The 18,232-nt window shown below is 41.4% G+C and overlaps 1 protein-coding gene across 1 annotated transcript in view; it reads right to left on the bottom strand.

Moving 5' to 3' along the window:
• Window positions 1–7,764: 7,764 nt before the first annotated feature.
• The window catches only part of TMEM135 (transmembrane protein 135), a 337,564-nt gene continuing 327,096 nt past the window's right edge, over window positions 7,765–18,232 (bottom strand). The window contains exon 15 of the mRNA XM_078433020.2: window positions 7,765–7,885. Within this exon, the coding sequence (XP_078289146.1) occupies window positions 7,879–7,885 (7 nt within the window). The 3' untranslated portion in view covers window positions 7,765–7,878. The remainder of the gene's footprint in view (window positions 7,886–18,232) is intronic.

Here is an 18,232-nt window from a genome sequence, read left to right as displayed (position 1 = left end):
GAAGATGAAAACCATAGTTCCTGCCCTCAAGGAGCTGGTATTTAGTACGAGAAGCAGATGAGTAGATGAATAGTACTAACACGATGAGTCCTATGATGGAAGTGAACACATAATATTAGGCAGCTGGAAGGAGAGAAAGGAAGGGGCTTCTGACTCTGCCTTAGCGTATCAGGGAAGACTGGCAGGAGGAGGTGATGTTTCTCTATTTCAAAGACAGCCCACCTGAATCTACAGGGTTTAATTAACTATGCTTAGAGTAATAAAGAAATGTGAAGGGCACATTTTTAAGGGTATACCAGCTCCATTATCCTGTTAAAAATAATGACCAAGTGAAATTAATTTCCCTCATTTATTTTTTACCCTATAAAATTATCCCTGAAGGGTGAGTTTTCAAATATAAAAATATTCCTTTAAAGGCAGATTGCTTTAGGGGCACCTGGATGGCTCAGTTGGTTAAGCGTCTGACTTCAGTTCAGGTGATGATCTCACGGTTCATGAGTTCAAGCCCCGCTTTGGACTTGTGCTGACACCTCAAAGTCTGGACCCTGCTTCAGATTCTGCATCTCCCTCTCTCTCTGCTCCTCCCGCAACTTGTGCTCTCTCTCCATCTCTCTCTCTCTCTCAAAAAATGAATAAGTGTTAAAAATAATTAAAGGTAGATTGCTTTAATCTTGGCATTTAAATCCAAGCTCCAGCAGTGTCCAAGCTATGCAGGAAATCTGCCCTTGAGATGCACCTGAAAAGATTTCAGGAACAGGGGCTTTGTTGTGGGGAGATAACAGATAAAATGTGGATTGAGCCACACTTGTCCAGCCCTGGTCTCCTATCACAGACACATTTCCAGGACCAATGTATGGAGGTGGGGAGAGGCAGGGAGAAGCAGGAGTAACCTCCATTAAATGCCTTGATCATCAGAAGGCATGCACAGGCTGCAGAAACAGGTGAACTTTTGAAGCCCTGAGCAAAGACCCTTATCAGAAATAAAGAAAATTCTGGGATTATTTTTTCTAAAATAAATCTTCTTTTTTTAATTATTTTAAGTTAATTTATTTTAAGAGACAGAGCAAGTGGGGGAAGGGTAGAGGGAGAGAAAGAATCACAAGCAGGCTCTGCACTGTCAACACAGAGCCTGATGCAGGGTTTGAACTCATAACCGTGAGATCATGACCTGAGCTGAAACCAAGAGTCAGATGCTAAGCAAACTTCTTTTTAAAATTTGTATTTCTTTATTTTGAGAGAGAGAGTGCGTGCACTCATGCAAGAGCACAAGCTGGAGAGGGACAGACAGAGAGGGAGAGAGAATCCCAAGCAGTCTCCCGTGCATGCTGTCAGCACAGAGTCCAACACAGGGCTCGAACTCACAAACCATGAGATCATGACCTGAGCTAAAATCAAGAATCCGATGCTTAACTGACTGAGCCACACAGTTGCCCCCAAAAGCAAATTTTAAAGAAAAATTTAAGTGTCATACTTTATCTTGTTTGCCCCAAAGAGTAAACATGATATAAACTGACAGATACAAAAAAGAATTAATAGTCCACTTCCATTCTCTGCCGTCCTCCTAGTTTTTGGGAAGAGAACCAGTAAGTCATTTGTATACCATCACTGCCCACTCTGTATGGGTGACACTGAAGTCTGCAAAGCTAGGGATATGCAGGGATGCAGAGATGGGGTGGGGGTGGGGAAGGAATTATAGTAATTCATAAGAATATAACATTTTGCCATTTATAAAGTGTCTTCACTCATATCATCTGATGGTGTCTCTTCAATCATTCCCTGAGGTAGCAGATCACAGATTTATTAAAGAGTGGAGAGAAGATTCAAATAAATTCATGAAATACATGAGCTATGAAATCAAAAGAAATTATTCCGACACTAAGATACAATTATAACAAAAAACAAAATTCACATCACAAACAAATGTAGCCAAGCCTGAAAAGGAAGAGATCAATTCTGAATAGAAGTCATGAAAAAGCTCCTGAATTATTTGATAATCCAATTAATGAAGAGGAGGGAATCATATAAATTCATTGGAAGGTTTTTGCTAATTGACACATTGAAAATGACTACATATAACATCAAAGACAAGCTGATTAAAGAACACTCTCATTTCAGAGAGTGTTTAATACAAGTACTATCCAATGGGGTGCCTGGGTGGCTCTGTCAGTTAAGCGTCCAACTCTTGGTTTCCATTCAGATCATGATCTCATGGTTTCATGGGTTTGAGCCCCACATCAGGCTCTGCGCTGCCAGCTTGGAATTCTCTCTCTCTCTCCCTCTCTCTCTACCCCTCCCCCACTTGTGCTGTCTCTCTCAAAATAAATAAATAAACTTTAAATAAAAATACAAGTATATCCAAGAATAATTGAATACAGCTTATATATATATATATATATATATATATATATATATATATATATATTTTAATTGACAGGCTTCCCAAAATTTTACACACTAGTGAAGCTAAGACCCTCTCAATACTCTAATAATAAAATAAAAATGTTGATGAGCATACAAGAGGAAAGAATATAGTATCTTTCTATTCTCTCTACAGACATTGATATTACAAAATTATTATTCTATGAAAAGGTAATCAGACAGGAATAAGGCACAAAAGGTGAGGAAAAACAGTATTGCCAAGGTATGCCTAGCAGCTAAATAATAATAGTTTATTATTTTTCTAAATTATATGATATTTTTGGTATTTTTTTAAATTTGGTTTTTAATTTGTAGTTTGTGGTGATTTCCTTTCTCATTCTAAATGTAAGCTTTGTAACTGATTTTGTATTCATAATCTTGTGTTCTTTTTCTTAGTCAGGGCTCCCAAATTTGGCTCCCACAAAACCTGGATTTTATGCCCATTTCCAAGTGGGAAAATAAGCCCAAGAGAAGTCTCACCCTCACCCTGGGTCACAGTAATAGAAAGCAAAGAAGCCAGAACCCAAAGGTCGTGTTCCTCCTTCTCCACCACATTGTCTCTGCCAAGGGCCATTAACATACCAGATCACCCCCTACACATTCCCTTTGGAGAGGCACTAATAAAAGTAAGATAGGACATTTAAAAAACCCACAGGACTTGCTCAACTTTAAGGACCCAACATGACTTATAGTGCCCATCCCTTCTCCCTTCAAGACCCGTGTCTGCACAGAAGAATTCAACATACTGTCAGCACCCAAGTCACTATCACAGGCTCAAAGCAATGCAGGAATCCAGCACATGGGGTGGGGGTGGGGGATAAAGATGGGGCCCATGAAGTGCATTCTAGAAGTACAGGCTGACTAATTCTTCCTGAACGCCTCCTGACACTCACACCTGCATTTGTCTTTATCCACATGAACAATTCTCACCTTTCTAAGGAGAAGAAAACAGACACTCAGAGTGGCCCCACTTCTCACAGCTAGTAAGAGACAGACATAGACTGCAAATCCAGATCTGCACTGCCCCAAAGCCCACACACCCAGTTCTCCAGGAGCACGTTTTGCACTAGAGCTGGTTCACACTTGGGCAGGTCACTTCCAGTCGGGTGACGCTGACAGTGTCACATGTCCTTGTTTCTTGGCCCCTCGCATGTCAAAGCAGTCAGGTGGTCATGTTCTTCTGCAAGCCCAGGTGAGCAGATGAAAACAAATATCCCTTTAAACCATACCTGGCACTAACTCCCCACCAGATGTGAGGTGATTCCTCCCAACCTCACCCAAGACCACAGCCATCTGTGCAGGGTAGGAGACACCAAACCACAAGGGTAATCCCAGTGTCCTGAGGCCACGCCACTGTGGGAAAACGGGGTCACACTGTCTACAAGTGGTAGCTCTTGGCTCTTGCTCTCATCTAGTATGAAAACTGGGAGCCCAGGCCTCCCTCGAAAGCATGGTGGCCACCAGCCTCCCACTATTTCTGTGACTCCCCAAGGACTACCTACCACTGTGTCCTCTCAGCGCCCTCCATCCCACCCTTGCCTTCCATGCTTTTGAGGAAATTAGACTGCTAATGCCAGTGCTTAAAATCCATGCCAATGCTTTGGCTCTCTCCCACTCTGAGGGTTGATGGGGGGTGGGAGGGAGGGCAGGGTGGGTGATGGGTATTGAGGAGGGCACCTTTTGGGATGAGCACTGGGTGTTGTATGGAAACCAATTTGACAGTAAATTTCATATATTAAAAAATAAAAAAAAATAAAAAAAAAAAATAAAAAAAAATAAAAAAAAAATAAATAAAATCCATGCCAAAAGCCACCAGCATCTGCTTCTGACAGAGGTTCACTTCTGTGCTAGTCCACTCAAGACGTTCCTCGGTGTGCTGCCCCTTGTCAGACCATGTTCACTCTCCCCAGCTGACCTGATGCGTGGCCAGGACTCCAGTCACAGCGGACTTCCCTGTAAACCCTGGAACCTTACTGGGAGTCCACATCTCTCTCCTTGGCGGCTTTCAGGATGCATCAAATTGGAGGTCCCACATCTCTAGCCCGGCATATCCAAGTTAGATAAACCCACACCCTCCCCACCAGTCTGCCCCTCAGTGGGTATTACCTAGCTCAGAGAAGGGCACCCCCCTCTACGAGGATGCCTGTGCCAGAAGCATGGGGCAATCCCCGGTCCTAGTCTCTCTTCCACCCCTCCCCTGAATCCTCACCCACATTCTGTCACTTCTACCTCGTCATGATCTTTTCAGTCTGCCCTGTTCTCTCCAACCCCACTTCTCTTTCCTTACTTCCTCCACCGTCATCCTGGCTGTGTGCTATCAGACCCCTAACCTTCTCCAAACAAAGCATTTATCCATATTATGTAGTACATAATGCCAGGTTGAAATTGTTTTCTTTATCTTCCTGCAAGAACGAACTGTTTCTCAGTCAGTGTTGTGTCACAGGTTCCGGGACTGTACTGGGCACAATATAAGCCCTTGATTAGTATGATGAATGAATGAAACCCATTCTTTCCAAATCCACAAATGCTTGGTTCAGCCTAATGCTATCTCTTGGCTCGAGTATTTCAAAGTCCTAAGGGAAGGGCATTCCCAACTTCAGGCATTCTTTCAGGGATAGCAAATCCCTCAGGCCAGAGGTGCAAGAGGATTGGTCACCCTCTATATCAGGTTATGGTAAAATGTTTCTTTGTTAATTCATTCATGACATCAGTACATTCAGTCATTACATCAGTAACAATTTGCTATGACAGTTATTCACTACTTTAAAAAGATTTTCCACGGTATTTACTTCTTATTCTCTTTATAACCAATTGTAATAGTCTGACTGCATTTTTGATGTTTGCTGATTTCTCTTAGGCCTCACCCTCCCTTCCCTTTGGCCTCACATCTGGACAGGCTGATAAGAAGGCCTATGACCTCACCTCCTTTGGCACCAGCAGGAAATTTAAATCTCCCAAGTGCAGGAAATTCTCCCCAGTCCCATTCCTTAGCCACTACAAAGTCTCAAACCCACTACCTCTGCTTTGCCCAAGCCAACCTGGACTTGCTTGCACGTGCTCCACTCTTCCCTGGAGTCCCTCCTGTGAGTAATAAACTTTCTCTCAAATTCTTTTGGTGTGTGGACTGTCATCAGCCTCAACATCCAAACCAAATTTTGGGTGGGTCCTCCTGCTTTTACAGGGGGACTATGCAACACCAGTGACCTGCATTAAACACTCACACACATGCACACTGAACCGCATCACATGTCACAACAGTTTGCTATCAGTTCCATGTTGATTCAGGTTTACATTCCCATCTGACATGTCAATATAGCCAGGAATGGATTCCCATTAATTCCATTTCTGCCACAGTGAAAATTGTGACAAGGTGAAATCTAGGAGGGTCTAGAAGGTGTCTCAGAGAGTAGGACAGCGACTAAATTCCTGCCTGTGATGCCTTCCTACACTCACCCTCTCACCACACATCTGAATAAGGCACAAGTTTCAATAATTAGTAATAACAACGGCTACACTGAGCTTTTACTAAGTGTCAGGTATTGTGTTCAGCATTTTAAACATATTTTTTCCTGTGTTCAGCATCTTGCATAACTAAAACTTTATGCCCATTTATGGTGAAGCTACTCTTCACCTCCCCTACCCTGTAACCTCTGACAACCACCACCTTCCTCTCTGCTTCTATGAGTTTGACTCTTTTGCATTGCACATCCAAGTGAGATCATGCAGTATTCATCCTTCTGTGCCTGGCTTATTGCCCTTAGCAGAACTGATATCAAGTCAGTCATCTGCTCGGAATCCTTCACTGCTTCCTATTTCACCCTGGAGTAAAAACCAAAGACATTTTAGTGCCCTGCAGTGGCCTGCACTCTGCCACCCACCGCCTCTGTGACATCATCTGTTACTTCTCAGCTGTGCCCTCCCAAGGCCCAGGCACACTACCGTCTGTGCTGCTCCATCAACCTGCCAGGCCCACCATCACCTCAGCACCATCATACTGGCTGCTCTCCTGCCTGGAACCATCTTCCCCCAGCCTCCACCTCCACCTCCAACTCTACATACCCAATCCCCCTCTATGCTTAATTTTTTTCCTTTTGTTAATTTCTTTCCATAGCTCTTATCACCTTCAAATGCCAAAGCTCCATGAGAACAAGAGATTTTGTCTGTTTGCTTTCCTGGTGCAGTCTAGCCCCCTAGGTGAGCAACAGGCACATAGTAGGCACCCAATAAATTGTTACTGCATGAGTGAAGGACAACGTAGAATGTAAGAACTCTGGCTCTGAGTCCACTGCACCTGGCTTCAAAGTCCAGGGCCACCACTCATAAGCTGTCTGATCTTGGACACATGTCCTGAGCTCTCTGTATTCCCATCTCCTCAGCTGAAGAAAGTCCTCTTGGTTTAAGGAGTGTCCTTTTGTTAGTACATATCTTTCACCCTGAGCACTAGTCCACCCTGTTTTAGCCCTGAGGAGAACGATTTTTAGGGAGGTTCTGTAACCTGCCAGGGCCACACAGCTGGAAATGTACAGCTCAGATTTGCTGTACCATATGTGACGACCCAAGAGAGATTGTTGATATTTCCTCCATAGTACAACCATTTTATAAGCATCTTAAGGACTCCATACGATGTAGGCCAGTGAGGAAACTAACAATCTTTCACATCTGTGTGGAACGTTTTAGTGAGAAGCAGATGTTCTCTCTAGGCAGGAGTTTGGGGTGAGTTACGGCACATCAGAATTACCTGAGAAAGCCTTGCTGAAACACATATGCCTATGTGTACCCCCAAACCTCTAGGAGTGGCCGTGTGCAGGGACAGGTTCAAAATGTTTCTCAGATGATTCTGACATATTTCCTGCTAAGCACCCACTGTTTTAAATAACTGAAGTTGGTCCTTAAAACAATCTCATAAGATATATTTCATTGTTACCCCAGTGTGAAGGATTAGGGAAATGAGACTTAGGAACACAGAGGGATGTGTACACAGCCATACAGCTGGTGAATGGTATGGCTGGAACCCCACCTCCACCCCTGTGATTCAAGTCATGTTTGACAGAAAGCCAGCGACTGGAGGTCAGTGGGTCTGGATCCTAGTCTTGATTTCTCCCTTCAAAAGTTAAGTGAATGCAGCAGGTCATTTCACTGCTCACCTTTCATTTTGGGGACAAAATATTATTGCTTATTTCTTTGAGGCAAAGAGGATGAGGAACAAATGGGAGAATAGCTATGAAATAATAAAGGCATAGTTTATCAATTATCTATTGAAAAAGAGAAACTCCCTACATTATCACACTCAATCTTCATAAGTGTCCAGCAGGACAGGTTTTATTACCTTTATTTTATTGAGAGAGACAGAAATATAAGCACAAGGCTGATACGTGGTGGAGAGGGATTCAAATGTTTGTCTTTCTGATCCCAAAGCGCACATACTTTCCAATAGGCCTTCCAAAGAGGATACCAGGAAAATTAATATCTGTAAGATAAATATTAGATATAAAAGGGTTGGCAGGCCATATATTACAAGTCCTATATATCTACTACACTGTACATAAGCAGTACAGCTTTTGTTGATGAGATCACACATTGATTTACAATTACAAATCATATTCAGTTAAATTCAAATGATATTTCCTAGGCACCTTCTAGGCACTGTGGTGGTCAGAGAGATGAATAACATTCAGCTCTTCCTGCAATTAGCCTGGCACATTTTCCCAGCAATGGCACGTATAGCACTAGCCCTCAGTTCAGATTTATAGCATGCAGCAGCACTCCTTCATACCTCTTTCTTTAGAAACAGGGAAAGCATGTTTATTGGGTGACTTTGGACAGGTACCTCCAGGGCATGGAGGCTGAGTAGAAAATCATCTGTTCCAAGACTGTTAGGACCCTGCCTACTGCACCTCATGATTGGTCAGATCCATCTGAGGCCCTGGGATTCAGAAAGACACTCGCCTAGTTATGCCTGAAGGCTAAACCAGACAACAGTTGGTAGAAGGCAGAGAGATGGGCAAGTATTAAGCACTCTCTGGTTCCTTCCAAGTCCCTGGCAAACCCGATAGTGGTCCTGGCATTCAAAGGGCTCCAGGAAGCAGCAAAAGTAGGAGAGACCTTTACCGTGAGTATCCCAAGCCCACAACCCAGTGGGATAATGTGAGTTGTAGCTATGCATAAAGCAAATATCAGTACCTAGGGAGTATTAAGGACTAAGTTCAAACACAGAGCAAGAGATCTTGAGCTAAGATCAGGAGCAGGTTGGAAAGCAGGTTAGAAAGGGAGATCAAAGGTTTCAGAAAGCAGGCAATGAAAAAGTCACAGCCAACAGATTTCTGTTCATTTTTTTGTGTGTGTGATAAACATGTTAAATATCATGTTTCCATGGGTAATAGGAAGATAAACGATGTTTTGTTTTACAGTAAATACTGGCCATCCATGAGTCCCTCGGGCTGACCACGTGGGGCATCAGCAAGAGTATTATACATTGGCCTTTGCTGAGTATAAGTCATTAAATGCACACACAGGGTGGGCCACTTCAGGACAAGGCCATGGAATATCTTATCTCCAGAGAAGGCCAAGGATAGAATCATGAGACTTAATGCTGAGTTCATAATGAAAACTGACTCCAAGTATATGGTTGTTTTTATTTGTTTTATCTAATTCTTAACCCCGTCTCTATGGTTGTATTATTAATAAAAATCCCACTGGACACCATGGCCTTAACAGCAATAGACTAGATTGAACATAATAGTTTGGACAGTTGAAGTTAGAAGCATTAACAAGACAACTGATGACTTCCAAGTGTTTAACTGACATATGGCCCCTGGAATTCAGACAAGCAAAGCCTCAGGGAGGCTTTGCTCTGAAGGGAACTGGAGAAAGGACTGGGAGCCTTTCCAAGACTAGAGGAACTTGGATGGATCCAGGGGGATGAAAGGCATTCCTTTGCAGCCCCAGCCCCAGCGCTAAAAGAGCCTGGAGACCTTGGGAGCCAAGGTCAGGAAAGGAACAGCTTCTGCTCCCTGACAGAGGCAAGTAGGGCCTGGGGAGCTTTGGTTTACATGTTTTATTTTCCCCAACCCTTACCCACAAATTCAGGGTGACCTCTTCTCTCCTTTAACAACCTTGTGGAGCAAAAGGCCTGATCCTTGGCCCAATAGTCCCAAACTACTCCTGGAGAAAGGGAAATTCCAGGTATCCTTAGAGGTGTCTGAGATTGAAAAGAAGGAACACTGTTTATAGAATCCAAACTCCTGGCTATGTGCATTCCTCTAACCTGTCACTCATTCAAATTTTAACTAAACCAAAGTGGATTCACTCCTTGGCGAGTCAGAAACTGCACCAAGCTGAGCTGTTGCACAAAGAAGCTTTTATTTGCAGCAAATAGGGAGATCAGGGCAATGGATTCCAGAGCTGTGACTCCCAAGAGAGGGACAGAGGGTGAAAGGGTTCTTTGGTTTAGGGTTAGGACGAATACTTAGATATTAGATAGGGAAGACTTGTCATTATATGTAGAGGCAGACACAATGTCACCTATGCACCTTCAGGAAATGTGCCTATGCATACATTGTATGTTATGTAAACAAGGCTGAGGCTCTTCCCTGGGTGAAGATTTCAGTATTATAATGAGGTAAAGGTGCTGTAGGTCATTTCAGAGGTCACTCCATGACCCATCTGTGCAGGTGAGTCTTGGGTTTAGCTCAAAGGGTCTGGGTGGTCTGGGCCAAGAGAGACTTCATCAGAGCAGTCAGTCTCCCACGGGTGGTTTCAGGTTTCCTTTACCTGAGTGAAGGGGAAAGCCTAAAGAAGACCTTAGGAAAAATTTTAGACAAATGTTAGTGAGTACAAGCAGGTGGGCAATATAGGCCAAGTCTTGGGATTTAGCTGGTGACAAAATCTTATGCCTTTGCCCTTCATGAACAATTTCCTCTGTCCCAAGAAAGTAATACATATTATCAGCACTTTTCCAGATTCATAGTAAGCATTACTGATAGAAAAATTACCAAAAATACAACAATGAAACAGATGACCATGAAAACTCTACAGGCTAAAATTGGTTATAGGCAAAAAGAAACTGAAGAATCACATATTATTGAGTACATTGCAAAATGCAAGAAGAAAAAATAATCTGAGGGGAAAAATCTGTTTTGAGGAAATAACAACAAAAAATAAAACTGTCAAAAGTTAAAACTTCACTCAGTAAATCTAGCAAAATAATCAAATATTGCAAATTTTACATCTAAAAAAGTTTTATCTACGAAAATTCAAGTTAATAAATCAACAAAAATTTTCAATAGCAAAACAAATGGCAATAATAAAATTAATGGCAACATCAAAGTTTGTTGTAAAATATACACAGAAAGCATTAATCCATGTCAACATTGGTAAAATAAAAGTAAAACTGGAACTGGTTTGACTGCAGTGTACAAAAAAATTCATCAAAGAACTAGATTAGTGCAGAGACCTTCCAAAGAAAAATGTTTTTCTCAATAGACATTCATCACTAAGGCACAATCCTGATTTAGAGCTTTACTGTTTTTAAATGTGGAGGTTAAATACGCTAAAGGTCAAAACAGCCATATCCAAACACCCAAGAAGTCCAAACAAGAGTCAATAGAATCAAAATATCTCATATTCATCTCACAGGATTGAATCTTGTCTCTGAAGCACATGGCTTTGATTCTAATAAACCATGTGACTTTGGCAAAGTCACTTAATGTCTCTAAGCTTCAATTAAATCATCTGTAAATGGACATGTTAATTCTATAATACTCTTCCTCTTAGTGTTTATACTGGATATTCCAAGAAAAGCCATGAGAGACCTTGAACATACCTTTCTTCTGAGAACTTCCCTACCCCTAGGTTTCCATGCTTTGTGTCATATAACCTCAGGCTCTAACCATGAGCTCCTGAACTAAGGATGAGTATCTGACCCAAAGATAACTTCCTCTGGAATGGCCAGCAGCCTGGTACAAAAGCATTACCCAGAAAGACACTTTATATTAAATATTATCAGATAATCCAATCCATTAACTCCACTCTTAGGAAATTTTCCTACCGGATGTGCAAAAACAGTGAGCAGAGGGTAGGATCAATCAGCAGAAGCAGAGGGAGGCAAATAGAAGGCAAGAGGCAGAGGCCATGTGGGGACATGATTAATGAGTAAGTAAAAGGCATGAGAAGGCAAGGTAAAAGCAGAAAGGTTGAGAAGTGAAAGGAGAATGAGTCAGGAATGAAACAGGAAGAAGGTGGTGGGGAGAAACACAAAGATGGAGCTGCTGTGTCAAACTCAGAAGACTTCTCAGATTGTTATTGGGGCTCAGAGCTATTGACAGACTCTTGGTGCTGCTGTTGAATTATATGTGGTAACAATGTTCCAGGTCTCTGGAGTCCTGGTGCAGTTTTCCTAATTCTCCCATGTGTCCTTAAAATAGATGCCCAGTGCTAGAGAGAACAACCACAATAACAAAAAAGCAAATGGCCTTGTAGCATATGAAAAAACACTCACCTTCAATCATAAGATAAAAAAATAAATGTAAATTAAAACTAACCTCAGGTTTTTTTTCTCACCTCTCAGGCAGGTATTCAAAAGTTTGTTAAGAAATCTGTGATCAAGGCTTTGGGGAAATAGGTACTTCTTTGCTGGTAGGAGAACAAAATAATACAACTCATAGGTAGAGGAACTTGGTAATATCTAGCAAAATTACATATGTATTTGTCATTTGACACAACAATCTCATTTCTAAGAATCTATGCAAGCAGCCATGGGCAAAAATATAAAAAGATGTATGCACAAGACTATATATGTAAAAAAAAACAAATCCTAAAAGTAACATAAATGTCTAATCTATAGACTAGTTGACTAAATGTGGTACATCTACACAATGGTATATGGTGATCTTAAAGAATAAGGAATGTTTCTATGTACTAAGATGGAATGATCTCCTGGATTTAATATTAAGTGAAAAAAAATCAAAGTAAAGAAGGGTACACATAGTATGTTAGTGTTTATCTAAGAAAGGAAACTACTGGAAGATGGTGGCATAGGAGGACACTCGGCACACCTCATCCTGCTGATCACTTAGATTCCACCCACATCTGCCGAAATAACCCAGAAAACCACCAGAAGAGTAGCAGAATTGATTCTCTGGAGTCAAGTGTAGACAAGAGGCCCACAGAAGAGGGTAGGAAGGGCGGAGAGGCGGTGCACACTACACGGACTGGCGGGAGGGAGCCGTGGCCAAGGAGGGGCATCCATCCGGCAAGGCAGAGCCACTGAGGTCTGGCTTGCAAAAGCAGAGGGGGTGGACTGTGTGAGTTCTGACAGCCAGTGGGACTTAATTTCTGGAAAGTTAAAAGTGCACAGCTCTGCTCTTGGAGAGCAGGGAGGGCAAGAGGACATCTGGAGAGACAGTTGTTGAGCCCCAGAAGACAGATCTGAGTTCAGCGGGGGAACAAAGGCAGTGGCAAGTGTCATCTCCCTCTCCAATCCGCCAGCCAAAATTCCAAAGGGAACCACTTCCTGTCACCAAACTTGCTTGCACCTTGCAAACACCCAACACTGTGCTTCTGTGGATCCATCACTCCCACAGGCCTGCCTCCCTCCCAGTCCTGCAGGGCCCCTCCTGCAGGGGACCAGCCACAGCAAAGCGATCTGAGCCTGCCCCTCCCGCCACTGTGCACCTTGCAGATCCATCCCAGCTAATACACCCTTGGCCAGATCCATCAAAGCAGCACCACAAGCCTGGAAGTATGCAAGTAGCCCAGACAGGGGTCACACCACTCCACAGTGAGTCCTGTCCTTGGGAGAGGGGAAGGGAAGGTACACACCAGTCTGACTGTGGCCCCAGCAGTGGGCTGGGGGCAGACATCGGGTCTGACTTCGCCCCTGCCCACCAACACAAGTTACTCCGGACAGCACAGGGGAAGTGCCCTGCAGTTTGGAGCTACCACAGGGACTACCCAAAATGATGAAATGGAAGATTTCTCCTCAAAAGAAATTCCAGGAAGTAGCGACAGCTAACAAATTGATCAAAAATGATTTAAGCAATATAACAACAAGAATTTAGAATAATAGTCATAAAATTAATCGCTGGGCTTGAAAAAAAGCATAGAGGATAACAGAGAATCTACTGCTACAGATATCAAGGGACTAAAAAATAGTCATGAGGAGCTAAAAAATGCTATAAATGAGATGAAAATAAAATGCAGGTGGCCATAGCATGGATTGAAGAGGCAGAGGAGAGAATAAGTGAATTAGATGATAAGATTATGGAAAAAGAGGAAGGTGAGAAAAAGAGAGATTAAAAAATCCAGGAGTATGAGGGGAGAATTAGAGAACTAAGTGATGCAATCAAACGGAACAATATCCGTATCATAGGAATTCCAGAAGAAGAGGAGAGAGAGAAAGGGGCTGAGGTATACTTGAACAAATTATAGCTGAGAACTTCCCTGATCTGGGGAAGGAACAGGCAATGAAATCCAAGAGGCACAGAGAACTCCCTTCAGACATAACTTGAATCAATCTTCTGCATGACATATCATAGTGAAACTGGCAAAATACAAGGATAAAGAGAAAATTCTGAAACAGCTAGGGATAAACAGGCTCTAACTCACAAAGGTAGACACATAAGAATAGTAGCAGGCCTATCTACTGAAACTTGGCAGACCAGAAAGGAATGGCAGGAAGTCTTCAGTGTGATGGACAGAAAAAAATAGGCAGCTGAGAATGCTTTATCCAGCGAGTCTGTCATTCAGAATAGAAGGAGATATAAAGGTTTTCCCAAACAAACAAAAACTAAAGGAATTCATCACCACTAAACTAGCCCTACAAGAGATCCTAAGGGGGACTCTGTGAGTGAAATGTTGCAAAGTACCAGAGACATCACTATAAGCATGAAACCTACAGACATCACTATTATTATAAACCCATATTTTTCAATAATAACACTGAATGTAAATGGACTAAATGTGCCAACCAAAAGACATAGGGTATCAGAATGGATAAAAACACAAGACCCATCTATTTACTGTCTACAAGAGACTAATTTTAGACGTGAGGACACCTTCAGATGGAAAGTGAGGGGAAGGAGAACTATTTATCATGCTACTGGAAGTCAAAAGAAAGCTGGAGTAGCCATACATATATCAGACAAACTAGACGTTAAATTAAAGGCTGTAACAAGAAATGAAGAAGGGCACTATATAATAATTACAGGGTATGTCCATTAGGAAAAGATAATAATTATAAATGTCTATGTGGTGAATATGAGAACCCCCAAATATATAAAAGAGTTAATCACAAACATAAGCAACCTTATTGATAAGAATGTAGTAATTGCAGGGAACTTTAATACCCCACTTACAACAATGGATAGATCATCTAGACACAGGATCAATAAAGAAACAAGGGCCCTAAATGAAACATCGGATCAGATGGACTTGACAGATATATTTTAGAACTCTGCATCCCAAAGCAACAGAATATACTTTCTTCTCGAGTGCACATAGAATATTCTTCAAGATACATCACATACTGGTCACAAAACAGCCCTTCATAAGTTTACAGGAATTGAGATCATACCATGCATACTTTCAGACCACAATGTGATGAAGCTTGAAATCAACCACAGGAAAAAGTCTGGAAAACCTCCAAAAGCATGGAGGTTAAAGAACACCCTACTAAAGAATGAATGGGTCAACCAGGCAATTAGAGAAGAAATTTAAAAATATATGGAAACAAACGAAAATGAAAATACAACAATCCAAACGTTTTGGGATACAGCAAAGGCAGTCCTGGGAGGAAAATACATTGCAATCCAGGCCTATCTCAAGAAACAAGAAAAATCCCAAATGCAAAATCTAACAGCACACCTAAAGGAAATAGAAGCAGAACAGCAAAGACAGCCTAAATCCAGCAGAAGAAGAGAAATAATAAAGATCAGAGCAGAAATAAACAATATAGAATCTAGAAAACTGTAGAGTAGATCAACGAAACCAAGAGTTGGTTTTTTGAAAAAATAAACAAAATTGATAAACCCCTAGGCAGGCTTCTCAAAAACAAAAGGGAGAGGACCCAAATAGATAAAATCATGAATGAAAATGGAATTATTACAACCAATCCCTCAGAGATACAAGCAATTATCAGGGAATACTATGAAAAAAAATATATGCCAACAAACTGGACAACCTGGAAGAAATGAACAAATTCCTAAACACCCACATGCTTCCAAAACTCAATCAGGAGGAAATAGAAAGCTTGAACAGATCCATAACCAGCGAAGAAATTGAATCAGTCATCAAAAATCTCCCAACAAATAAGAGTCCAGGACCAGATGGCTTCCCAGGGGAGTTCTACCAGACGTTTAAAGCAGAGATAATACCTATCCTTCTCAAACTATTCCAAAAAATTGAAAGGGAAGGAAAACTTCCAGACTCATTCTATGAAGCCAGGATGACTTTGGTTCCTAAACCAGACAGAGACCCAGCAAAAAAAGAGAACTACAGGCCAATATCTCTGATGAATATGGATGCAAAAATTCTCAAGAAGATACTAGCAAATCGAATTCAACAGCATATAAAAAGAATTATTCACCATGATCAAGTGGGATTGATTCCTGGGATGCAGGGCTGGTTCAACATTCGCAAATCAATCAATGTGATACATCACATTAATAAAAGAAAAGATAAGAACCATATGATCCTATCAATCGATGCAGGGAAGGCCTTTGACAAAATTCAGCATCCTTTCTTAATAAAAACCCTTGAGAAAGTCGGGATAGAAGGAACATACTTAAAGATCATAAAAGCCATTTATGAAAAGCCCACAGCTAATATCATCCTCAATGGGGAAAAACTGAGAGCTTTTTCCCTGAGATCAGGAACACTACAGGGATGTCCACTCTCACCGCTGTTGTTTAACATAGTGTTAGAAGTTCTAGCATCAGCAATCAGACAACAAAAGGAAATCAAAGGCATCAAAATTGGCAAAGAAGTTAAACTTTCGCTTTTTGCAGATGACATGATATTATACATGGAAAATCTGATAGACTCCACCAGAAGTCTGCTAGAACTGATACATGAATTTAGCAAAGTTGCAGGATACAAAATCAATGTACAGAAATCAGTTGCATTCTTATATACTAATAATGAAGCAACAGAAAGACAAATATAGAAACTGATCCCATTCACAATTTCACCAAGAAGCATAAAATACCTAGGAATAAATCTAACCAAAGATGTACAAGATCTGTATGCTGAAAACTATAGAAAGCTTATGAAGGAAATTGAAGAATATATAAAGAAATGGAAAACATTCCATGCTCATGGATGGAAGAATAAATATTGTCAAAATGTCAATACTACCCAAAGCTATCTAGACATTCAATACAATCCCAACCAAAATTGCACCAGCATTCTTCTCGAAACTAGAACAAGCAATCCTAAAATTTGTTTGGAACAACAAAAGGCCCCAAATAGCCAAAGTAATTTTGAAGAAGAAGACCAAAGCAGGAGGCATCACAATCCCAGACTTTAGCCTCTACTACAAAGTTGTAATCATCAAGACAGCATGTTATTGGCACATGAACAGACCCATAACCAATGGAATAGAGACTCCAGAATTAGACCCACAAAAGTATGGCCAACTAATCTTTGACAAAGCAGGAAAGAATATCCAGTGGAAAAAAGACAGTCTCTTTAACAAATGGTGCTGGCAGAACTGGACAGCAACATGCAAAAGAATGAAACTACACCACTTTCTTACACCATTCACAAAAGTAAACTCAAAATGGATAAAGGACCTGAATGTGAGACAGGAAACCATGAAAACCCTGAGGACAAAGCAGGAAAAAACCTCTCTGACCTCAGCCGCAGCAATTTCTTACTTGACACATCCCCAAAGGCAAGGGAATTAAAAGCAAAAATGAACTATTGGGACCTCATGAAGATAAAAAGCTTCTGCACTGCAAAGGAAACAATCAACAAAAGTAAACGGCAACCAACGGAATGGGAAAAGACATTTGCAAATGACATATCGGACAAAGGGCTAGTATCCAAAATCTATAAAGAGCTCACCAAACTCCACACCCGAAAAACAAATAATCCAGTGAAGAAATGGAGAGAAGACATGAATAGACAATTTTCTAAAGAAGACATCCAGATGGCCAACAGGCACATGAAAAGATGCTCATTGTCACTTCTCATCAGGGAAATACAAATCAAAACCACACTGGGATATCACCTCACGCCAGTCAGAGTGGCTAAAATGAACAAATCAGGAGACTATAGATACTGGCGAGAATGTGGAGAAATGGGAACCCTCTTGCACTTTTGGTAGGAATCCAAACTGGTGCAGCCGCTCTGGAAAACAGTGTGGAGGTTCCTCAAAAAATTAAAAATAGATCTACCCTATTACCCAGCAATTGCACTGCTAGGAATTTACCCAAGGGATACAGGAGTGCTGGTGCATAGGGGTACTTGTACCCCAGTGTTTATAGCAGCACTTTCAACAATAGCCAAATTATGGAAAGAGCCTAAATGTCAATCAACTGATGAATGGATAAAGAAGTTGTGGTTTATATATACAATGGAATACTACGTGGCAATGAGAAAGAATGAAATCTGGCTATTTGTAGCAACGTGGATGGAACTGGAGACTGTTATGCTAAGTGAAATAAGTCATACACAGAAAGACAGATACCATATGTTTTCACTCTTATGTGGATCCTGAGAAACTTAACAGAAGACCATGGGGGAGGAGAAGGGAAAAAAAAGTTAGAGAGGAAGGGAGGCAAACCATAAGATACTCTTAAAAACTGACAATAAA

This window comes from Panthera onca, chromosome D1, assembly GCF_046562875.1.
Source record: "Panthera onca isolate mPanOnc1 chromosome D1, mPanOnc1 haplotype 2, whole genome shotgun sequence".
Taxonomy (NCBI): domain Eukaryota; kingdom Metazoa; phylum Chordata; class Mammalia; order Carnivora; family Felidae; genus Panthera; species Panthera onca.
This window is presented reverse-complemented; position numbering and strand designations above follow the sequence as displayed.